Below are 24,306 nucleotides of genomic sequence, written 5' to 3' on the forward strand. Positions count from 1 at the left end.
TTAATTCGGCCTGCCGTTAACCCCCTAATTAACCCTCCCCCCGTTAATTACCGCCCCTTTAATTCGGCCTGCCGTTAACCCCCTAATTAACCCTCGGCCCGTTAATTACCGGCCCTTTAATTACCGGCGCCCCTCCCGCCGCCAGGGGGCGCCGAGCGCCGCCTCCCTCCCTCACGGTTTTCCCGCCGCCGCGCGCGTCACGTGACCCCCCTCCCCGGTTTTCCCGCCCTCACGCCCCGTCACGTGACGCGGGACCCGCCGCCATTTTTTCCCCGCCCCTTCCCCTCACGCTCCCCCCCCCATCAAAACCTCCTTTTTTTTGTGTTTCTTTCCCTCCGTCAGACCTCGGGTTTTTTTTCCTTCGCTTTTCCCCCTCCGCGGCCGCTCCGTTCCGCCGCCCCCCCCGCCTCAAAGCGGCCCCTCAACCCCCTTATTTTTTTTTTTTTTCTCCGTTTAAAAACGCTCCGAACCCGCCGCCATTTTTCCCCCCGCCCCGCGTCACGTGACGCGGGACCCGCCGCCGTTTCCACCCGTCCCCGCTCCCTCGTCACGTGAGCGCCGGAAGCGGAAGCGGCCCCCTCAGGCCTCACTTCCGGTTGCGCGACAGAGAGGCCGCTCCGTTCGGAGGCCGCGGCGGCGGCGGCGGCTCCGCTGTTTGTTTTTTTTTTTTTTTTTTTTTATAATAATCTTTATCCTTTTTTCCTTTGAGTTTCGGGGGTTTTTTCCGGGCCCGGTTCGGGCGGTGGACGGGGAGGGGTCTCTCTGGGGGCGCCCCCGGGCCCCCTGATGGCGCTGTCGCTGGACAGAGAGGCCTTCGCGCGGCGGCTGCGGCGCCTCTACGGCAGCTGGCAGGTGGGGGGGGGGGGGGGGACGGGTTTTGGGGCGAAATCCGGCGGGTTTGGGGCAATTCGGGGGCGGGGGGGGGTGGGGGGGAGCGGGGCGGGACCGGGAAAAGGGGGAGGGGCGGGGAGGGGGGGAAAGGGGGAGGGGCCCGTGGGGGGGGGAGGGGATTTTTGGGGTGGGTTTGGGGGGCATTTGGGGGGGAATTCGGGGGATTTGGCGAGTTTGGGGGGGATTTGGGGGGGCTTGGGGGGTTGGGGTAAAATTTTGGGGTGATTTGGGGTGAATTTGAAGGATTTTGGGGGGAATTTGGGGGATTTGGGGGCTTTTGGGGTGGGTTTGGGGGGGCTTGGGGGGTTGGGGTAAAATTTTGGGGTGATTTGGTGTAAATTTGAGGGATTTTGGGGGGAATTTGGGGGATTTGGCGAGTTTGGGGTGGATTTGGGGAGGCTTGGGGGGGTTGGGGTAAATTTTGGGGGGGATTTGGGGGCTTTTGGGGTGGGTTTGGGGAGCTTGGGGGGTTTGGGGGTTCAGGAGTAAATTTTGAGGTGGATTTGGGGGGTTTTGGGGCGGCTTTGGGGAGTTTTGGGGGTGAATTGGGGCGGTTCGGGGGGACTTGGGGTGAATTTGTGGGGTCTGGGGAGTTTGGGGGGGATTTGGGGGATTTTTGGGCTATTTTGGGGGGTTTGGGGCGAGCTTTGGGGTTTAGGGGTAAATTTTGGGGTGGATTAGGGGGGTTTTTGGGGTGGATTTGGGGGGCCTGGGTTGAGTTTTGGGAGTTTTGGGGTAAATTCTGGGGCGGATTTGGGGGGTTTGGGGACGATTTGGGGGGTTGGGGACCCATCTGTGGGATTTCTGAGCGAATTTGGGGGGTTTTGAGGTGATTTCAGGGGGGAGTTTGGGGGGGTTGCCTCAATTTGGGGGTTTTGTGGGAGCCCGGGGGGGATTTGGGGTTCATTTATGGTTTTTTTGGGGGGGGTGGGAGTTTTGGGATTTATTTGAGGGTTTTTTGGATTTATTTGGGACTTATTTGTGGTTTTGAGTTTATTTGGTTTTTTTTTTATTTATTTAAGATTTATTTGGGGCTTAGGGTTTATTTGGGATTTATTTGGGTTTTGGGTTTTAGGTTTTTTGGGGGGGCTCTGTGTGAGTCTGTGGGGTCTGAGGGTGCCCGTTGCCCCCCCAGAAAGGCGAGGATGACTTCGGGGGGCGGGGATTTAATTGGGTTTATTTGGGATTTATTTGGGATTTATTTGGGTTTATTTGGGATGTATTTGGGGTTTATTTGGGTTTTGGGGGTCGGGTTTTTTTGGGGGGGGTCTCTGTGGGGTCTGAGGGTGCCCGTTGCCCCCCCAGAAAGGCGAGGATGACTTCGGGGGGGTCGATGCCCTGGTGGTGGCCGTGGGGGTGGACGAGGAGATCGTCTACGCCAAGTCCACGGCGCTGCAGGTGGGTTCCCCTTTCTGGGGGGGCCCAAAATCCCGGGGGGGTCCCCAAATCCCAGGAGGGGGTCCCCAAATCCCAGGAGGGGGTCCCAAAATCCCAGGGGGGGCCAAAATCCCGGGGGGGGTCCCAAAATCCCGGGGGGGGGTCCCAAAATCCCGGGGGGGGGTCCCAAAATCCCAGGGGGGGGGTCTCAGCTCTTTTTTGGGGTCCCCAATGACCTTTGGGTCCCCAATGACCCTTTGGGATCCCCACTGACCCTTTGGGCTCCCCAATGACCCTTTGGGGTCCCCAATGACCCTTTTTGGGTCCCCAATGACCCTTTGGGCTCCCCAATGACCCTTTGGGGTCCCCGTTGACCCTTTGGGCTCCCCAATGACCCTTTGGGATCCCTGTTGACTCTTTGGGGTCCCCGTTGACCCTTTGGGCTCCCCAATGACCCTTTGGGCTCCCCACTGACCCTTTGGGATCCCCAATGACCCTTTGGGCTCCCCAATGACCCTTTGGGGTCCCCAATGACCCTTTGGGCTCCCCAATGACCCTTTGGGTCCCCAATGACCCTTTGGGTTCCCCGTTGACCCTTTGGGATCCCCACTGACCCTTTGGGCTCCCCAATGACCCTTTGGGCTCCCCACTGACCCTTTGGGATCCCCAATGACCCTTTGGACTCCCCAATGACCCTTTGGGCTCCCCACTGACCCTTTGGGCTCCCCACTGACCCTTTGGTGCCCTCGTTGACCTTTTGGGCTCCCCACTGACCCTTTGGTGTCCCCCTGACCCCTGGTGCCCCCCGTTGCCCCCCAGACGTGGCTGCTGGGCTACGAGCTGACGGACACGGTGATGCTGTTCTGCGAGAGCCGCCTCCTGTTCCTGGCCAGCCGCAAGAAGGTCGAGTTCCTCAAGCAGGTGGCCCAGGGCAAGGCGGGGGAGGGGCCCAACGGGCTGCCCGCCGTCACCCTGCTCGTCCGCGAGAAGGTGGGTCTGCCGGTTGGGCCGGGGGGGCTACTGGTTGGGTTGGGGGGGCTTCTGGTTGGGTTGGGGGGCTTCTTGTTGGGTTGGGGGGTTCCCGGTTGGGCCGGGGGGGCTCCTGGTTGGGTTGGGGGGCTCCCGGTTGGGTTGGAGGGCTCCTGGTTGGGTTGGGGGGCTTCTTGTTGGGCTGGGGGTCTTCCAGTTGGGTTCAGGGTCTTCCATGGCCATGGTTGGGTTTTCATGGCCGTGGTTGGGTCTCCATAGCCATGGTTGGGTCTCCGTGGCCAAGGTTGGGTCTCCATGGCCATGGTTGGGTTTCCATAGCCATGGTTGGGTTTTCATGGCCACGGTTGGGTCTCCATGACCAAGGTTGGGTTTTCATGGCCATGGTTGGGTCTCCATGGCCAAGGTTGGGTCTCCATGGCCATGGTTGGTCTCCATGGCCAAGGTTGGGTCTCCACGGCCAAGGTTGGTCTCCACAGCCAAGGTTGGGTCTCCATGGCCAAGGTTGGGTCTCCACAGCCAAGGTTGGGTCTCCATGGCCAAGGTTGGGTCTCCCCAGCCCCGTTTCTCCCCCCCCAGAACGAGAGCAACCAGGCCAACTTCGAGAAGCTGATCGAGGCGCTGAAGAGCAGCCGGAACGGGCGGCGCCTCGGCGTCTTCTCCAAGGACAACTTCCCGGGGGACTTCCTGCGCGCCTGGAACGAGTGTCTGAGCAAGGAGGGCTTCGAGAAGGTCCCTGAGACCCCCCCAGGGTTTTCCTGGCCATGGTTGGGTTTTCATGGCCACGGTTGGGTTTTCGTGGCCAAGGTTGGGTCTCCATGGCCATGGTTGGGTTTTCATGGCCATGGTTGGGTTTTCCTGGTCATGGTTGGGTTTTCATGGCCATGGTTGGGTTTTCATGGCCACAGTTGGGTCTCCATGGCCATGGTTGTGTCTCCATGGTCATGGTTGGGTTTTCATGGCCATGGTTGGGTCTCCATGACAAGGGTTGTGTCTCCATGGCCAAGGTTGGGTTTCCATGGCCATGGTTGGGTTTTCATGGCCACGGTTGGGTCTCCATGGCCATGGTTGGGTTTTCACAGCCGTGGTTGGGTTTTCATGGCCACGGTTGGGTTTCCATGGCCATGGTTGGGTCTCCATGGCCATGGTTGGGTTTTCATGGCCATGGTTGGGTTTCCATAGCCAAGGTTGGGTCTCCATGGCCATGGTTGGGTCTCCATGGCCATGGTTGGGTTTCCATGACCAGGGTTGGGTTTCCATGGCCACGGTTGGGTTTCCATGACGAGGGTTGGGTTAGGGTTGGGGTTTGAGTGCTGTAACTGGTTTAACTGGTGTTCCCGGTGTCCCAGGTGGACATCAGCGCCGGGGGTGGCGCTGGCCATGGCGGCCAAGGAGGACGTGGAGCTGTCCCTGATGCGCCGCGCCGCCGCCATCACCTCCGAGCTCTTCACCAAGTTCTTCAAGGAGCGGGTCATGGAGATCGTCGACGCCGACGAGGTACCGGGAGGGCAGGGGGGGTTGGGGGGAAATCAGGGGGGTTTGGGAAAAAATTGGGGGTTTGGGGTGAAATTGGGGGGGGTTGGGAAAAAATTGGGAGGGTTTGGTAAAAATTCAAGGGCGGATTGGTGAAAATTTGGGGAGTTTTGGTGAAAAATAAGAGAGGTTTTAGTAAAAATGAAGGGGGTGTTTTGGTGAAAAGCCAAGGGAGAGTTGGGAAAAAATTGGGGGGTTTTGGTAAAAAAAACAGACCCATTTTGGTAAAAATTGGAGGAGGATTTTGGTAAAAAAATCAGGAGGGTTTTGGTAAAAAAACAGAGGGGGTTTGGTAAAAATGTGGGGGGGTTCTGGTAAAAAACGGGGGATTGGTAAAAATTTAGGGGGAGTTGGTAAAAAATCAGGGAGGTTTTGGGAAAAAAATTTGGGAGGCTTTGGTAAAAAAATTAGGGAGGTTTTGCTAAAAAATCAGGGAGGTTTTGGTAAAAAATCAGCCACATTTTAGTAAAAAAATTAGGGAGGTTTTGGTAAAAAATCAGGGGGGTTTTGGTAAAAAATCGGGGGGGATGGGGTAAAAAATTGAGGGAGTTTGGTAAAAACTCAGGAGGATTTTGGTAAAAATTTGGGGGGTTTTGGTCAAACATCAGACGTGTTTTGGTAAAAATTCAGGGGGGTTTTGGTCATAAATCAGGAAGATTTTAGTAAAAAATCAGGGAGGTTTTGGTAAAAATTAGGGGGGGGTTGGGTTAAAAACCAGATGTATTTTGGTAAAAATTCAGGGGGATTTTGGTAAAGAATCAGGAGTCTTTTGGTAAAAAATGAGGGGGGGAGAGAAGCAAAAAATCGGGGCCGTTTTGGTAAAAAAAAATCAGATTTTGGGAAAAATCCGGTGAGGTTTTGGTAAAAAATCAGGGGGGTTTGGTAAAAATTTGGAGGGGGGGTTCAGTAAAAGTTTTGGGGGGGATTTTGGTAAAAAAATCAGGGGGCTTTTGGTAAAAAAACGAGGAGAATAAGTAAAAATCCGGGGACGCTTTGGTAAAAAAAAACCTAAAAATGAACATTTTGAGCCCAAAATGAGCGGTTTTGTCCCCAAAGCGGGGGGTTTCTTCGCCTGGGTGACATCCCTAGGATGCCATGATGATGTCACGATGATGTCATGATGATGTCATGCTGACATCACCCCCTTTTCCCCCCCAAAAAACCTGCAGAAGGTCCGGCACAGCAAACTGGCCGAGGCCGTGGAAAAGGCCATCGAGGAGAAGAAGTTCCTGGGCGGGGCCGACCCCTCGGCCGTGGAGATGTGTTACCCCCCCATCATCCAGAGCGGGGGCAACTACAGCCTCAAGTTCAGCGTCGTCAGGTGAGGGAGAATCCCAAAATCCGCGGTTTTACACCCAAAAATTGGCTGCGTCAAAATCGGTGCTTTTCACCCCAAAAACGAGTTCTGTGTCGCTGGGGTGTGTTACCCCCCCATCACCCAGAGCGGGGGCAGCTCCAGCCTCAAGGTCAGCATCGTGAGGTGTGGGGGGGACCCAAAATCCACGTTTTTACACCCAAAAATTGTTTATGTCGAAATCGCTGATTTCTGCCCCAAAAATGAGTTCTGTGTCGTTGAAATTGACATTTTTCAACCCCAAAAGCGGCCCCGGTGGCACAAAATCCCTTTTGACCCCTTCTCCCCAGTTTTTCACCCCCAAACCCCCATTTTTTTCCTATTTTTCCCTTTTTTCCCCATTTTTAACCAAAACCCTGCGTTTTGTCCCTGTTTCCGCAGCAACAAGTCCCACAGGCTCTTTGGGGCCATCCCCTGCTCCAGGGGGGCCCTTTTGTCTCTTTTTATCCCTTTTTTCCCCCAATTTCACCCCCAAATCCTATTTTTTCCCTTTTCCCCCCATTTTTAACCAAAACCCCACGTTTTCTCCCTATTTTTGCAGCAAAAAGTCTCACATGCATTTCAGGGCCATCCCCTGCTCCAGGGGGACCCATTTATCCCTTTTTATCCCTTTTTATCCCTTTTCCCCCCATTTTTCACTCCAAAACCCCATTTTTTTTCCATTTTCCCCCCTTTTTCCCCATTTTTAACCAAAACCCCGCATTTTCTCCCCATTTTCTCAGTGATGAGTCCCCTGAGCCCTTCGGGGCCCATCCCCTGCTGCAGGGGGAGCCTTTTATCCCCTTTTTCCTTTCATTTTTCACCCCAAACCCCCGTTTTTTACCCGTTTTCCCCCGTTTTTAACCAAACCCCCGCGTTCTGTGCCCGTTTCCGCAGCGACAAGTCCCACATGCACTTCGGGGCCATCACCTGCTCCATGGGCATCCGCTACAAGTCCTACTGCTCCAACCTGGTCCGGACCCTCATGGTGGACCCCCCCCAGGAGATGCAGGACCACTACTCCTTCCTGCTGCAGCTGCAGGAGCTGCTCATCCGCGAGATGAGACACGGTCAGAGCCCAAAAACCCCCAAAACCACCCCAAAAACGGCTTCGGGGACCCCAAAAACCCCCAAAACCACCCCAAAATACCCCAAAAACCCCCAAAACCCACCCCACTCCTCCTTCCTGCTGCAGCTGCAGGAGCTGCTCATCCGCGAGATGAGACACGGTCAGAGCCCAAATACGGCCAAAATCACCCCAAAAACAGCCTCAGGGACCCCAAAAACCCCCAAAACCACCCCAAAATACCCCAAAACCACCCCAAAATACCCCTAAAAACCCCCCCACTACTCCTTCCTGCTGCAGCTGCAGGAGCTGCTCATCCACGAGATGAGACACGGTCAGAGCCCAAAAACGGCCAAAATCACCCCAAAATCACCCCAAAAACGGCTTCTGGGACCCCAAAACCCCCCAAAACCACCCCAAAATACCCCAAAAACCCCCCACTCCTCCTTCCTGCTGCAGCTGCAGGAGCTGCTCATCCGCGAGATGAGACACGGTCAGAGCCCAAAAACCCCCAAAACCACCCCAAAAACGGCTTCGGGGACCCCAAAAACCCCCAAAACCACCCCAAAATACCCCAAAAACCCCCCAACCCTCCCCACTCCTCCTTCCTGCTGCAGCTGCAGGAGCTGCTCATCCGCGAGATGAGACACGGTCAGAGCCCAAAAACGGCCAAAATCACCCCAAAATCACCCCAAAAACGGCTTCTGGGACCCCAAAACCCCCCAAAACCCCCAAAACCACCCCAAAATACCCCAAAAACCCCCCACTCCTCCTTCCTGCTGCAGCTGCAGGAGCTGCTCATCCGCGAGATGAGACACGGTCAGAGCCCAAAAACCCCCAAAACCACCCCAAAAACGGCTTCGGGGACCACAAAAACCCCCAAAACCACCCCAAAATACCCCAAAAACCCCCAAAACCCACCCCAAAACAGCTCAGGGGATCCCAAAATCAGCCAAAATTACCCAAAAATGCCCCAAAAACAGCTCTGGGGACCCTAAAAACCACCCCAAGAACCCCCCAAAACCACCCCAAAAACACCCCAAAAAAACCCCAAAAAAACCCCAAAATCACCCCAAAAACAACCCCAAAATCACCCCGAAACCACCCCAAAAACCCCCTAGAAACACCCCAAAAAAACCCCAAAAACCGGCCCCAAAACCGGCCCCAAAACCAGCCCCAAAATTGCTCAAAAATCCTCCCAAAACCCACCCCAAACCCCCCCAAAACCACCCCAAAAACCCCCAAAACCAGCCCTGGGACCCCCCAAAAACTCCCAAAACCACCCCAAAACTTCCCTGGGACCCCAAAAACCCAAAATCCCTCTGGGATCCCCCAAAACCACCCTAAAAACCCCCTTGAAACCCCAAAAAACCCCTTAAAGCCCCCCCAAAAACCTCTGGAACCCCCCAAAAAAACCCCAAACCCCTCTAAAGTCCCCCTGGGACCCCCAAAACTGGACAGAGAGCTTCTCTGGGACCCCAAAACCCCCCTTGGGACCCCAACCCCCCCCCTGGGACCCCAAAACCCCCCTGGGACCCCAAAAACTCCCCTGGGACCCCAAAAACCCCCCTGGGACCCCAAACCCCCCCCCGGGACCCCAAAACCCCCCTGGGACCCCAAAACCCCCCTTGGGACCCCCAAAACCCCCCTTGGGACCCCAAAACCCCCCCCCGGGACCCCAAACCACCCCTGGGACCCCAAAACCCCCCCCTGGGACCCCAAAAACCCCCCTTAGGACCCCAAAACCCCCCCTGGGACCCCAAAACCCCCCTGAGACCCTTTAGGGTGACCCCAAACCCCCCCTTTTCCCCCCCCCAGGGGCCAAACTGTGCGACGTCTACGGGGCCGTGATGGACGTGGTGAAGAAACAGAAACCCGAATTATTGCCCAAAATCACCAAGAATTTGGGGTCAGACACGCGGCTTTGGGGCGTTTGGGTCATTTTGGGGGGGTTTGGGGTCACTTGGGGGGGTTTGGGGTCATTTTCAGGGGATTTGGGGTCATTTTGGGGGGGGTTGGGGTCATTTTGGGGGGGTTTGGGGTCACTTAGGGGGAATTTGGGGTCATTTTGGGGGGGTTTGGGGTCATTTTGAGTGGGTTTGGGTCATTTTGGGGGGGTTTGGGGTCAGGGTTTGGGATTTTGACCCCTGTTTTTGGGGGGTTTTACCCCAGTTTGGGGGTTTTTCCCTCAGATTTGGGATTTTTACCTGTATTTTGTGGTGGCTTTCCCTCAGTTTTGGGGTTTTACCCTGTATTTTGTGGGGTTTTTTCCCCAGTTTTGGGTTTTTTCCCTCAGCTTTGGGGTTTTTACCCCTGTTTTGTGGGGTTTTTTCCCCAGTGTTGGTGTTTTACCCCTATTTTTTGGGTTTTTTTCCCCACTTTTGGGTTTTTTACCCCTATTCTTTGGGGTTTTTTTCCCAGTCTTAGGGTTTTCCCCTCAGTTTGTTTTTTTTTTCCCCTATTTTGTGGGTTTTTTCCCCTATTTTCTGTTTTTTTCCCCCACTTTTGTATTTTCCCCCTCAGTTTAGGGCTTTTTATTCCTATTTTCTGGGATTTTCTCCTCAGTTTTGGGGTTTTTACCCCTGTTTTGTGGGTTTTTTCCCCACTGTTTTTTTACCCCTGTTCTTTGGGGTTTTTTCCCCACTTTTGGTTTTTTTTCTCCACTTTTGGTTTTTTTCCCCACTTTTGGTTTTTTTTCCCCAGTTTTGGGTTTTTTTCCCCAATTTTGAGGGTTTTTTTCCCACTTTTGGTTTTTTTTCTCCACTTTTGTTTTTTTTCCCCACTTTTGGTTTTTTTTCCCCAGTTTTGGGTTTTTTTCCCCACTTTTGAGGGTTTTTTTCCCCACTTTTGGGGTTTTTTTCCCCACTTTAGGGTTTTTTTCCCCACTTTTGAGGGGTTTTCTCCTCAGTTTTGGTTTTTTTTCCCCACTTTTGGGTTTTTTTCCCCACTTTTGAGGGTTTTTCCCCTCAATTTTGGGTTTTTTTCCCCACTTTTGAGAGTTTTTCTCCTCAGTTTTGGGTTTTTTTCCCCACTTTAGGGGTTTTTTCCCCACTTTAGGGTTTTTTTCCCCACTTTTGAGGGTTTTTCTCCTCAGTTTTGGGTTTTTCTCCTCACTTTTGGGTTTTTTTCCCACCTTTTGAGGGTTTTTCTCCTCAGTTTTGGGTTTTTCTCCTCAGTTTTGGGTTTTTTTCCCACCTTTTGAGGGTTTTTCTCCTCAGTTTTGGGTTTTTCTCCTCAGTTTTGGGTTATTTTCCCCACTTTTGTTGTTTCCCCCCCTCAGGTTCGCGATGGGCATCGAGTTCCGCGAGGGCTCCCTGGTCATCAACAGCAAGAACCAGCAGCGCCTGCGGAAGGGTCAGGGACCCCAAAATCGCCCCTTTTCCACCCAAAACCCTCCCTCTGCACCACAAACATTCATCCCCCTTTTCTGAGCCCCACAATCGGCGTTTTCCACCCCAAAATCGGCGTTTTCCGCCCCAAAATCAGCATTTTCCGCCCCTAAATCGTCCCTTTCCCGCCCTCAAATCGACCTTCCCCCACAAAAGTTTTCATTTTCACCCAAATCGTCGTTTTCCCCCCAAAAAAAATCCTCATTTGCCCCCCAAAAATCCTCGTTTTCCCACAAAAATCCTCGTTTTCCTCCAAAAATCCTCATTTTCCAGCCAAAAATTGTTTTCCCGCCAAAACCCTCATTTTCCTGCAAAAAAAAATCCTCATTTTCCCCCCAAACCCCTCATTTTCCTACCAAAACCCTCAATTTTCTGCCCAAAATCATTTTTCCAACAAAATCCTCATTTTCCCACCAAAAATCCTCATTTTCCCACCAAAATCCTTGTTTTCCCTCCAAACCCTCCTGTCCCCCTCAAATTGTTATTTTTTTTCCTCAAAAAATGCAATTTTCCCCTCAAAAATTGTGTTTTCCCCTCAAAACCCCCGTTTTCCTTCTGAGAATCCTCATTTTCTCCCCAAAAATCATCATTTTCCCCCAAAATCACCCCCACTCTCATTTTTTCCCCCCAAAATCCTGATTTTAACCCCAAAATTACCGTTTTTCTCCACATCATCATTTTCTCCCCCCAATCAACCTTTTCCCCCCAAATTGTCACTTTTTTCCCCACATTGTGTTTTTTTTCCTCCAAAATCCTGATTTTTTACCACCAAAATTGTCATTATTCCCCAAAATCATCATTTTCCCCCCAAAATCAACCTTTTCCCCCCAAATTGCTGTTTTTTCCCCACAATGTCATTTTTTTCCCCCCAAAATCCTGATTTTGCCCCCAAAATTATCATTTTTCCCCAAAATCAACATTTTCCCCCAAGTTGTCATTTTTTTCCCACATTGCCATTTTTTTACCCCCAAAATCCTGGGTTTTACCCCTAAAATTCTCATTTTTCCCCAAAATTACCATTTTTCCCCCGAAATCACTGTTTCCTCGCCAAAACCCCTCATTTTCCCCCCAAAATCACCATTTTTCCCCCAAATCACCATTTCCACCCAAACCCCCTCATTTTTCCCCCAAACCCCTCCCTTTCCCCCAGACCCCCTCCCCTTTTCCCCCCCCCCTCACCCCTGACCCCCCCTCAGCCCCAAAATCTCCCCGTTTCCCCCCCGACCCCCCGTTTTTCCCGGTTTTGGGGGTTTTTGCCCAAATTGGGGGTTTTTGGCCCCAGGAATGGTGTTCAGTGTCCACGTGGGGCTCTCGGACCTGCAGAACAAGGAGGGCAAGCGGCCGGAGGAGAGGACCTACGCCCTCTTCATCGGGGACACCGTCCTCGTCGACGAGGTACGGACCAGTATAGACCAGTATAAACCAGTATAAACCAGTACAGACCAGTACAGACCAGTACAGAGCAGTACAGACCAGTACAGAGCAGGGACCCCCCCAGTGCTCCCAGTACTGGTCCGGACCTACGCCCTCTTCATCGGGGACACCGTCCTCGTGGACGAGGTACGGACCAGTATAAACCAGTATAAACCAGTATAAACCAGTATAGACCAGTACAGACCAGTACAGACCAGTATAGACCAATACAGAACAGTATAAACCAGTACAGACCAGTACAGATCAGTACAGCCCAGTACAGCCCAGTACAGCCCAGTATAAACCACTGACCCTCCAGTACAGACCAGTATGGACCCCCCCAGTGCCCCCCCAGTCCAAACCAGTCACCCCCAGTACAAACCAGTGCCCCCCCAGTGCCCCCCAGTCCAGACCAGTGACCCCCCAGTGCCCCCCAGTCCAAACCAGTGCCCCCCCAGTACAAACCAGTGCCCCCCAGTCCAAACCAGTCTCTCCCAGTACAAACCAGTGCCCCCCCAGTGCCCCCCAGTACAAACCAGTGCCCCCCCAGTGCCCCCCAGTCCAAACCAGTGCCCCCCCAGTGCCCCCCAGTCCAGACCAGTTACCCCCCAGTGCCCCCCAGTACCCCCCAGTACAAACCAGTGCCCCCCCAGTGCCCCCCAGTACAAACCAGTGCCCCCCCAGTGCCCCCCCAGTGCCCCCCAGTCCAAACCAGTGCCCCCCAGTCCAAACCAGTGACCCCCCAGTGCCCCCCAGTCCAAACCAGTGCCCCCAGTGCTCCCCAGTGCCCCCCAGTGCCCCCCCAGTGCCCCCCCAGTCCAAACCAGTGCCCCCCCAGTGCCCCCCCAGTCCAAACCAGTGCCCCCCAGTCCAAACCAGTGACCCCCCAGTGCCCCCCAGTCCAAACCAGTGCCCCCAGTGCTCCCCAGTGCCCCCCAGTGACCCCCCAGTGCCCCCCAGTCCAAACCAGTGACCCCCCAGTGCCCCCCCAGTACAAACCAGTGCCCCCCCAGTGCCCCCCAGTCCAAACCAGTGACCCCCCAGTGCCCCCCAGTACCCCTCCAGTGCCCCCCCCAGTACAAACCAGTCGCCCCCAGTGCCCCCCAGTGTCCCCCCAGTCCAAACCAGTGACCCCCCAGTGCCCCCGCAGTCCAGACCAGTGCCCCCCCAGTGCCCCCCAGTACAAACCAGTGCCCCCCCAGTGCCCCCCAGTCCAGACCAGTTACCCCCCAGTGCCCCCCAGTACAAACCAGTGACCCCCCAGTGCCCCCCCAGTGCCCCCCCCAGTCCAAACCAGTCTCTCCCAGTACAAACCAGTGACCCCCCAGTGCCCCCCAGTCCAAACCAGTGCTCCCCCAGTGCCCCCCCAGTCCAAACCAGTGCCCCCCCAGTACAAACCAGTGCCCCCCAGTCCAAACCAGTCTCTCCCAGTACAAACCAGTGACCCCCAGTGTCCCCCAGTACCCCTCCAGTGCCCCCCCCAGTCCAAACCAGTCGCTCCCAGTCCAACCCAGTGACCCCCCAGTGCCCCCCAGTCCAAACCAGTGGCTCCCAGTCCAACCCAGTGCCAACCGGTGGGTGCTCCTCACTGCCCCCTGCAGGACGGCCCCGCCACGGTGCTGACGGCCGTGAAGAAGAAGGTGAAGAACGTCGGGATCTTCCTCAAGGTCAGCAAATTGGGGCTTTAAGGGGCCAAATTTGGGGCAATTCGGGGCCAAATCGGGGAAAAGGCGGTTTTGGGGGGGTTCCATGAGGATTTCTGGTGGGTTTGCCCCAGTTTTGGGGGGATTTAGGAACGTTTGGGGGAGAGGGGTTTAGGAATGTTTTGTGGGGGTTTGCCTCAGGTTTGGGGGGTTTTTTTGCCTCAGGTTTGGGGGGTTTTTTACCTCAGGTTTGGGGGGTTTTTTTGCCTCAGATTTGGGGGTTTTTTTACCTCAGGTTTGGGGAGGTTTTTGCCTCAGATTTGGGGGTTTTTTTACCTCAGGTTTGGGGAGTTTTTTACCTCAGGTTTGGGGAGGTTTTTACCTCAGGTTTGGGGGTTTTTTTACCTCAGGTTTGGGAGTTTTTTACCTCAGGTTTGGGGAGGCTTTTTACCTCAGTTTTAGGGGGATTTTTACCTCAGACTTGGGGTTTTTTTACCTCAGGTTTAGGGATTTTTTTACCTCAGGTTTGGGGGTTTTTTTACCTCAGGTTTGGGGGGGTTTTTGCCTCAGGTATGGGGAGTTTTTTACCTCAGGTTTGAGGGGTTTTTACCTCAGGTTTGGGGGTTTTTTAACCTCAGGTTTGGGGGTTTTTTTACCTCAGGTTTGGGGAGTTTTTTACCTCAGGTTTGGGGGGTTTTTTACCTCAGGTTTGGGGGTTTTTTTTACCTCAGGTTTGGGGAGTTTTTTACCTCAGGTTTGGGGGGTCTTTTACCTCAGGTTTAGGGGGTTTTTTACCTCAGGTTTGGGGAGGTTTTTACCTCAGGTTTGGTGAGTTTTTTACCTCAGGTTTGGGGGTCTTTTTACCTCAGGTTTGGTGAGTTTTTTACCTCAGGTTTGGTGAGTTTTTTACCTCAGATTTGGGGAGGTTTTTACCTCAGTTTTAGGGGGATTTTTACCTCAGACTTGGGGTTTTTTTACCTCAGGTTTAGGGATTTTTTTACCTCAGGTTTGGGGAGTTTTTTACCTCAGGTTTGGGGGGAGTTTTACCTCAGATTTGGGGAGTTTTTTGCCTCAGATTTGGGAAGGTTTTTATCTCAGATTTGAGGGTTTTTTTAGCTCAGATTTGAGGGGTTTTTTACCTCAGGTTTGGGGAGTTTTTTACCTTAGGTTTGGGGGTTTTTTTACCTCAGATTTGGGAAGTTTTTTTACCTCAGGTTTGAGGGGTTTTTTTACCTCAGGTTTGGGGAGTTTTTTACCTTAGGTTTGGGGGTTTTTTTACCTCAGATTTGGGAAGTTTTTTTACCTCAGGTTTGAGGGGTTTTTTTACCTCAGGTTTGGGGGGTTTTTTACCTCAGGTTTGGGGAGTTTTTTACCTCAGGTTTGGGGAGGTTTTTGCCTCAGTTTTAGGGGGGGGTTTACCTCAGATTTTGAAAGTTTTTTTACCTCAGATTTCGTTTGTTTTTTTTTTTATCTCAGATTTGGGATTTTTTTATATCAGATTTGGGGGATTTTTTACCTCAGATGTAGGGGTTTTTTATGTCAGATTTGGGGGGGTTTTACTTCAGATTTGTTTGTTGTTTTTTTACCTCAGATTTCGGGGGTTTTTATCTCAGATTTCAGATTTTTTTTCTGTCAGATTTGGGGGACTTTTTCTCTCAAATTTGGGGAGTTTTTCACCTCAGATTTGGGGGATTTTTTACCTCAGATTTGGGGAGGGGTTTATGTCACTTTTGGTTTTTTTTTTTTACCTCAGTTTTAGGGAGCTTTTTACTACAATTTTGGGGGATTTTTTACCTCAGATTTGGGGGGGAGTTTATCTCAGGTTTGGGGGATTTTTTTTGCCTCGGTTTTGGGGGATTTTTTCCTTCAGATTTTGGGGTTTTTTTACATCAGATTAGGGGGGTTTTTTATCTCAGATTTGGGGAGTTTTTTACCTCAGATTTTGTTTTTTTTTTTACTTTGGTTCTGGGGGGGGTTTTACCTCAGGTTTGGGGGGTTTTTTGCCTCAGATTTGGGGGATTTTTTTCTTCAGATTTTGGGGGTTTTTTCATCAGATTAGGGGGTTTTTTACCTCAGATTCGAAGGATTTCTTATCTCAGATTTTGGGGTTTGTTTAACATCAGTTCTGGGGAGGGGGTTACCTCAGATTTGAGGGGTTCTTTTACCTCACTTTTGGGGTTTTTTTTCCCCTAATTTGTGGGGGGTTTACCTCACTTTTAGGGTTTTTACCTCAGTGTTGGGGTTTTTACCTCAGTTTTGACGTTCTTACCTGTATTTTGCGAGCTTTTCACCTCACCTTTGGGGGTTTTTCCCTCAGTTTTGGGTTTTTTACCTCAGTTTTGGCGTTCTTACCTGTATTTTGTGAGCTTTTCACCTCACCTTTGGGGGTTTTTCCCTCAGTTTTGGGGTTTTTACCTCAGTTTTGGCGTTCTTACCTGTATTTTGTGAGGTTTTCACCTCACCTTTGGGGGTTTTACCTCAGTTTCGGGGTTTTTACCTCACTTTGCCTTTTCCCCCAAACCCACCCCCTCTCCCACCCCGTCTCCCCCCGGATTTGGGGTTTCTCACCCCGTTTTCTCCCCGATTTCTCCCCCAGAACGAGGATGAGGACGAGGAGGAGCCCGACAAGGACGCGGCCGAGGACCTGCTGGGCCGGAGCTCCCGCGCCGCTCTCCTCACCGAGCGAACCCGGGTGAGACCCCAAAATCCACCCCAAAAACCACCCAAAACCCACCCAAAACCCCCTAACCCTCCCCCCCAAAATCTCCCCAAAAATCCGCCCAAAAATCCCCCAAAACCCACCCCAAACCCACCCTAAAAAAGGCCTTGGGGACTCCAAAAACCCCCAAAACTGCCCCAAAACCACCCCAAAAACACCTCAAAAAGAACCCTGGGAACCCAGAAACACCCTAAAAACCACCCCAAAAAAAACCCCAAAAAGAGCCCTGGGAACCCAAAAACCCCCAAAACCACCCCATGAAACCACCCCAAAAACACCCAAAAAGAGCCCTGGGAACCCAGAAACACCCTCAAAACCACCCCAAAAAAACACCCAAAAAGAGCCCTGGGAACCCAAAACCACCCCAAAACCACCCCAAAAAAACCCCAAAAAGAGCCCTGGGAACCCAGAAACACCCCCAAAACCACCCCAAAACCGCCCAAAAAACCCCCCAAAAAGAGCCCTGGGAACCCAAAAACCCCCAAAACCACCCCATGAAACCACCCCAAAAACACCCCAAAAAGAGCCCTGGGAACCCAAAAACCCCCAAAACCACCCCATGAAACCACCCCAAAAACACCCCAAAAAGAGCCCTGGGAACCCAAAAACCACCCCAAGAACACCCCAAATCCACCCAAAAACCACCCCAACTCCCCCTCCAAAACCAACCCTGACCCCCCCAACCCCGAGGGGGATCCCACACCCTCGGGGTGACCCCAAAATGCCCCGTTTCCCCCCCAGAACGAGCTGACGGCGGAGGAGAAGCGCCGCGCCCACCAGAAGGAGTTGGCCACCCAGCTCAACGAGGACGCCCGGCGCCGCCTCACCGAGCAGCGCGGCGAGCAGCAGACACAAAAGTAACCCCCCCGACCCTCCCAACCCCAACCTCCTGACCCAAAACGGGCGGGTTTCACCCCAAAAACCCCCGTCCCCAGGGCCCGCAAGTCGAACGTGTCGTACAAGAGCGCGGCGCTGCTGCCCAAGGAGCCGCACGTGCGCGAGATGAAGATCTACATCGACAAGAAGTACGAGAGCGTCATCATGCCCGTCTTCGGCATCGCCACGCCCTTCCACATCGCCACCATCAAGGTGAGGGGGGGCCCCAAATCCACCCCAAAATCACCGGGATTCACCCCAAAATCCACCCCAAAATCCCCGCCCTTCCACATCGCCACCATCAAGGTGAGGGGGGCCCCAAAATCCACCCCAAAATCCCCGGGATTCACCCCGAAATCCACCCCAAAATCCTCGCCCTTCCACATCGCCACCATCAAGGTGAGGGGGGCCCCAAAATCCACCCCAAAATCACCGGGATTCACCCCAAAATCACCGGGATTCACCCCAAAATCCACCCCGAAATCCCCGGGATTCACCCCAAAATCCCCGCCCTTCCACATCGCCACCATCAAGGTGAGGGGGGCCCCAAATCCACCCCAAAATCACCGGGATTCACCCCAAAATCACCGGGATTCACCCCAAAATCCACCCCGAAATCCCCGGGATTCACCCCAAAATCCCCGCCCTTCCACATCGCCACCATCAAGGTGAGGGGGGCCCCAAAATCCACCCCAAAATCCCCGGGATTCACCCCAAAATCCACCCCAAAATCCTTGCCCTTCCACATCGCCACCATCAAGGTGAGGGGGGGGCCTGAAATCACCGGGATTCTCCCCAAAATCCACCCCGAAATCCCCGGGATTCACCCCAAAATCCACCCCAAAATCCCCGCCCTTCCACATCGCCACCATCAAGGTAGGGGGGGGCCCAAAATCCACCCCAAAATCACCGGGATTCACCCCAAAATCCACCCCAAAATCCCCGGGATTCACCCCAAAATCCCCGCCCTTCCACATCGCCACCATCAAGGTATGGGGGGCCCCAAATCCTCAGAATTCACCCCAAAATCCCTGCTCTTTGTCCCAAAATCCCTGTCAAAAAACACCCCAAAAAACTCCCCTAAATCCTCCCAAACTGCTCCAAACCCCCCCAGAATTCCTCAAAAACCCGTCAAAAAACACTCCAAGAAAACCCCCCTAAATCCCCCAAAATGGCTCCGAAACTGCTCTGAAATTCCTCAAAAACACCCCCTAAAAAAAAAAACACTCCAAAAAACTCCCCCAAATCCCCCAAAAGGCTCCAAAATACCTCAGAAACACCCCCTCGAAAATCCTTCATTTTTGGGCTGAAATCCCTCCTTTTTGGGTGGAAATCCCTCATTTTTGGGTGAAAATCCTTCATTTTTGGGCAGAAATCCCTCCTTTTTGGGCAGAAATCCTTCCTTTTTGGGCAGAAATCCCTCATTTTTGGGCTGAAATCCTTCCTTTTTGGTGTGCAATCCTTCATTTTTGGGCAGAAGTCCCTCATTTTTGGGCTGAAATCCTTCCTTTTTGGTGTGCAATGCTTCATTTTTGGTGTGCAATCCTTCATTTCTGGGCAGAAATCCCTCATTTTTGGTCCCAAACCCCTCCTTTTTGTGCTGCCATCCCTCATTTTTGGTCCCAATCCCCTCCTTTTTGGTCCCAAACCCCTCATTTTCGGGTCTGTGCCCCCCCCAGAACATCAGCATGTCGGTGGAAGGCGACTACACCTACCTGCGCATCAACTTCTTCTGCCCGGGCAGCGCCCTGGGCAGGAACGAGGGCAACATCTTCCCCAACCCCGAGGCCACCTTCGTCAAGGAGATGTGAGTGTGTGTAAACAAACATTCCTGTAGGGCCTACAATAATAACGGGGGGTGTTTGGGAACACGAGTTCCTGTAGGGCCTACAGTAATTATGGGGGCACAAGGGCAACATCTTCCCCAACCCCGAGGCCACCTTCGTCAAGGAGATGTGAGTGTTTGTAAACAAACCCTTCCTGTAGGACCTACAGTAATTATGGGGGGTGTTTGGGAACAAACCATTCCTGTAGGGCCTACAGTAATTATGGGGGGTGTTTGGGAACAAACCATTCCTGTAGGGCCTACAGGTGTTTTTTTGGGGTCCCGAGGCTGTTTTTGGGGGTTTCTCACCCATTTTTGGGTCCCCGAGGCCATTTTTGGGGTCCCTGAGTGTGTTTTTGGGGTCCCTGAGTGTGTTTTTGGGGTCCCTGAGCGCGTTTCTGTCCCCCCCCAGCACGTGCCGGGCGTCCAACCTGAAGGGGTTTCTGTGGGTTCCTGAAGGGGTTTTTTTGGGTTCCCGAGGCCGTTTTTTGGGGTTTCTCACCCATTTTTGGGTCCCCGAGGCCATTTTTGGGGTCCCCTTTGGGTGTTTTTGGGGTCCCTGAGTGTGTTTTTGGGGTCCCTGAGTGCGTTTCTGTCCCCCCCAGCACGTACCGGGCGTCCAACCTGAAGGGGTTTTTGTGGGTTCCCGAGGCTGTTTTTTGGGGGTTTCTCACCCATTTTTGGGGTCCCTGAGGCCATTTTTGGGTCCCCGAGGCCGTTTTTGGGGTCCCTGAGCGCGTTTCTGTCCCCCCCCAGCACGTACCGGGCGTCCAACCTGAAGCCCCCCGGGGAGCAGACGGTGCCGGCGTCCAACCTGCAGAACGCCTTCAGGATCATCAAGGAGGTGCAGAAACGGTACAAGACCCGCGAGGCCGAGGAGAAGGAGAAGGAGGTGAGGGGATTTGGGGGGGCTTTGGGGGGCTTCGGGGGGATTTGGGGTGTTTTGGGGGGATTTGGGGTGTTTTGGGGCGTTTTTTTGGGTGGTTTCGGGGGCGTTCAGGGGCAGTTTTGGGGTGTGTTGGGGTGTCTTGGGGCAGTCTTGGAGTGTTTTGGGATCTCTTGGGGCAGGTTTGGGGGTGTTTGGGGGCAGTTTTGGGTAGTTTTGGGGTGTTTGGGGGCAGTTATGGGGTGTTTGGGGGCAGTTTTGGGTTGTTTGGGGGCAGTTTTGGGTAGTTTGGGGTTGTTTTGGGGCAGTTTTGGGGGCATTTAGGGGCAGGTTTGGGGTGATTTGGGGGGATTTTGGGGCAGGTTTTGGGTGTTTGGGGGCAAGTTTGGGTTTTAGGGCACTTTGGGGTGTTTTGGGGCAGTTTCGAGGCAGTTTTGGGATGTTTTGGGGTGTTTTGGGGCAGTTCTGGAGCTGTTTTGGGGTGTTTCAGGGCGTCTTGGGGCAACTTCGGGGCATTTTGGGGCAGTTTTGGGGTGTTTTGGGGCAGTGTTGAGACAGTTTTGGAGGATTTGGGGCCATTTCAGGGCTGTTTTGGGGCATTTTGGGGTTGTTTTGGGGCAGTTTTGGGGGTATTTGGGGGCAGGTTTGGGTAGTTTTGGGGTGTTTTGGGGTAGTTTTGGGGGCATTTAGGGGCAGGTTTGGGGTGATTTGGGGGGATTTTGGGGCAGTTTTGGGGTGTTTTGGGGCAGGTTTGGGTCGTTTTGGGGCAGTTTTGGAGCATTTTGTGGCAGTTTTGGGGCAGTTTTGGGGGTGTTTTGGAGACAGTTTGGGGGGCATTTCGGGGCCATTTTGGGGTGTTTTGGTGCCACTCGGGGGCAGTTTTGGGGCAGTTTCAGGGCTATTTTGGGCTGTTTTGGGGACTTTTGGGGGCCGTTTTGGGGCATTTGAGGCGGTTTTGGGGCAGTTTCAGGGCTATTTTGGGCTGTTTTGGGGCATTTGGGGGCCGTTTTGGGTCATTCTGGGCCGTTTTGGGGCCGTTTTGGGTCATTTGGGGCTGTTTTGGTGCCGTTTTGGTGCCGTTTGGTGCCGTTGCCGTGCCCTGAGGCCGGTGGGGGTTGTTTGTAGGGCATCGTGAAGCAGGACTCGCTGGTGATCAACCTGAACCGCAGCAACCCCAAGCTCAAGGACCTCTACATCCGACCCAACATCGCCCAGAAGAGGATGCAGGGGGCCCTCGAGGCGCACGTCAACGGTGGGCTTGGGCTTGGGGTTCTTTTGGGGCTTTCATTGGGGTTTGGGGGCTTTTATGGGGGTTCAGTGGGGTTTTTTGGGTTTTCACTGCGTTTTCTGGGGTTTATTTGGGGTTTCATTGGGATTTTTGGGGTTTTCATTGGGTTTTGGGTTTTATAGGGGGTTTTCTTTGGGTTTTTAGTGTTTTTTTTTTTGGTTTTCCTTGGGGTTTTTTTGGGGGTTTCATTGGGTTTTTTGGGTTTGTATTGGTTTTTTTTGGGTTTCCATTGGAGTTTTTTTGATTTTCACTGGGGTTTTGGGTTTTCATTGGGTTTTTTGGTTTTTTTGTGAGTTTTCACTTTTTTGGGGGGGTTTCATTGGCTTTTTTGGGGTTTTATTGGGGTTTTTGGGGTTTTTTTGGTTTTCATTGGGTGTTTTGGTTTTTTTCAGGTTTTATCGGGGTTTTAGGGATTTTTTGGGGGGTTTTCATAGGAGTTTTGGGGTTTTCATTGTTTTTTCACTGGATATTTTGTGTTTTCATGGTTTTTGGGGTTTTTTTGGGGGTTTTCATTTGGGTTTTTTTGGATTTTCATTTTTTTTCAGTTTTTTTGGGTTTTCATTGGGCTTTTTTGGGTTTTTTGGGGGTTCCATGGGGGGTTTTTGGGTTTTTTTTGTGTGGGTTTGGGTGTTTTTGGGGTGTCCCTGGGGGTTTTCCCTGTTTTTCGGGGTCATTCTCCTCGTTTTTGGGCTCAAACCGGGTGTTTTTGGGTCCTCAGGGTTCCGGTTCACGTCGGTGCGGGGGGACAAGGTGGACATCCTGTACAACAACATCAAACACGCCGTGTTCCAGCCCTGTGACGGCGAGATGATCATCGTGCTGCACTTCCACCTCAAGGTCTGGGGCAAAAAAAACGGGATTTTGGGCAAAAAATGGGGATTTTGGGGAAAAACACAGGTTTGGGGGGAAAAATGGGGATTTCGGGCAAAGAACTGCTGGGTTTGGGGTCAGAGTCTGTGATGGGGAGATGATCATCGTGCTGCACTTCCACCTCAAGGTCTGGGGCATAAAAACGGGATTTTGGGCAAAAAACCCAAATTTGGGGTGAAAAAACAGGTTTGGGGTGAAAACCAGGGATTTCGGGCAAAAAAAATTCCTGGGTTTGGGGTCAGAGGTTGGGCTGGCGAGATGATCATTGTGCTGCACTTCCACCTCAAGGTTTGGGGCAAAAAACCGGGATTTCGGGCAAAAAATGGGGATTTTGGGGAAAAACACAGGTTTGGGGGGAAAAATGGGGATTTCGGGCAAAGAACTCCTGGGTTTGGGGTCAGAGGTTGGGCTGGGGAGATGATCATCGTGCTGCACTTCCACCTCAAGGTTTGGGGGGGAAAACACCGATTTTGGGCAAAAAATGGGCATTTGGGGAAAAACACGGGTTTGAGGGGAAAAAGGGGGATTTTGGGGAAAAAACTGCTGGTTTTGGGGTCAGAGTCTGTGATGGGGAGATGATCATCGTGCTGCACTTCCACCTCAAGGTCTGGGGCAAAAAAACGGGATTTCGGGCAAAAAATGGGGATTTTGGGGAAAAACACAGGTTTGGGGGGAAAAATGGGGATTTCGGGAAAAGAACTGCTGGGTTTGGGGTCAGAGTCTGTGATGGGGAGATGATCATCGTGCTGCACTTCCACCTCAAGGTCTGGGGCAAAAAAACGGGATTTTGGGCAAAAAACCCAAATTTGGGGTGAAAAAACAGGTTTGGGGTGAAAACCAGGGATTTCGGGCAAAAAAAATTCCTGGGTTTGGGGTCAGAGGTTGGGCTGGGGAGATGATCATCGTGCTGCACTTCCACCTCAAGGTCTGGGGCAAAAAACACCGATTTTGGGCAAAAAATGGGGATTTTGGGCAAAAAATGGGGATTTTGGGGAAAAACACAGGTTTGGGGGGAAAAATGGGGATTTCGGGCAAAGAACTGCTGGTTTTGGGGTCAGAGTCTGTGATGGGGAGATGATCATCGTGCTGCACTTCCACCTCAAGGTCTGGGGGGAAAAAAGGGGATTTTGGGCAAAAAATGGGGATTTTGGGAAAAACACGGGTTTGGGGGGAAAAAGGGGGATTTTGGGGAAAAAACTGCTGGTTTTGGGGCCAAACCTTGGGACTTTGGGGCAAAACACGGGGATTTTGGGGTGAAACCTCTGGAATTTTGGGTGAAACCCAGAGGTTTTGGGGTGAAATCCGGTGGTTTTGGGGTGAAATCTGGTGGTTTTGGGGTGAAATCCAGGGACTTTAGGGTGAAATCTGGGGGTTTTGGGGTGGAAATTTGTGTGTTTTGGGGTGAAAATCTGTGGATTTGGGGTGGAAATTTGTGTATTTTGGGGTGAAACGCCTGGATTTTGGGGTGGAATCCCCTGATTTTGGGGTGAAACCCCTGGATTTTGGGTCCCCAGAACACCATCATGTTCGGGAAGAAGCCCTGATTTGGGTTGGAATCCCATGATTTGGGGTGTAACCCCTGGATTTTGGGTGTAATTCCCTGTTTTTTTGGTCCCAGAACGCCATCATGTTCGGGAAGAAGCGGCACACGGACGTGCAGTTCTACACCGAGGTGGGCGAGATCACCACGGACCTGGGCAAGCACCAGCACATGCACGACAGGGACGACCTCTACGCAGAGCAGGTGGGGGGAAAACGGGGGGAAAACGGGGGAAAACGGGAAAAAACGGGGAAAAAATGGGAAAAAATGGGAAAAAACGGTGAAAAAATGGGAAAAAGTGGGAAAAAAAGGCAAAAAAATGGGAGAAAATGGGAGAAAATGGGAGGAAGGGGGGGCCTGGAGCTGCACAGGCACCACAGGGACGGGCTGTACGCTGAGCAGGGGGGGAGAAATGGGGGAAAAACGGGGGAATTTGGGAAAAAATGGGAAAAAAATGGAGAAAATGGGGAAAAAATGGGGAAAAAATGGGGATAAAATGGGAGAAAACGGTGAAAAACGGGGATCAGAGGGGGTTTGAGGGGGAGAAAAGGGAACCAAAGGGGCTCTGGAGGGAGGAAAGGGGGGATTGCCCTGGGTTTGGGGGGGTTTGGGGTGTTTTGGGCTCGTTTCTGTGCATTTTGGGCTCGTCTCTGTTTTGGAATCGCTTCCT

General features: G+C 52.7%; 1 protein-coding gene across 1 annotated transcript in view; it reads left to right on the top strand.

Annotated features, from left to right (window-relative positions):
• Nucleotides 1-615: 615 nt before the first annotated feature.
• Nucleotides 616-24,306, top strand: part of LOC127465331 (FACT complex subunit SPT16-like) — a 29,298-nt gene continuing 5,607 nt past the window's right edge. The window contains 20 exon segments of the mRNA XM_051775800.1: nucleotides 616-852; nucleotides 2,197-2,289; nucleotides 3,088-3,258; nucleotides 3,835-3,987; nucleotides 4,605-4,619; nucleotides 4,621-4,752; nucleotides 5,958-6,109; nucleotides 7,019-7,191; nucleotides 9,006-9,096; nucleotides 10,468-10,541; nucleotides 11,859-11,971; nucleotides 13,591-13,656; nucleotides 16,229-16,324; nucleotides 17,093-17,208; nucleotides 17,287-17,440; nucleotides 18,907-19,034; nucleotides 19,809-19,944; nucleotides 21,064-21,190; nucleotides 21,945-22,063; nucleotides 23,715-23,840. Of these exon segments, the coding sequence (XP_051631760.1) occupies nucleotides 787-852; nucleotides 2,197-2,289; nucleotides 3,088-3,258; nucleotides 3,835-3,987; nucleotides 4,605-4,619; nucleotides 4,621-4,752; nucleotides 5,958-6,109; nucleotides 7,019-7,191; nucleotides 9,006-9,096; nucleotides 10,468-10,541; nucleotides 11,859-11,971; nucleotides 13,591-13,656; nucleotides 16,229-16,324; nucleotides 17,093-17,208; nucleotides 17,287-17,440; nucleotides 18,907-19,034; nucleotides 19,809-19,944; nucleotides 21,064-21,190; nucleotides 21,945-22,063; nucleotides 23,715-23,840 (2,301 nt within the window). The 5' untranslated portion in view covers nucleotides 616-786.

This window comes from Manacus candei, unplaced genomic scaffold (genome assembly GCF_025592945.1).
Source record: "Manacus candei isolate 608988 ecotype Guabito, Panama unplaced genomic scaffold, ASM2559294v1 h1tg000368l, whole genome shotgun sequence".
NCBI lineage: Eukaryota > Metazoa > Chordata > Aves > Passeriformes > Pipridae > Manacus > Manacus candei.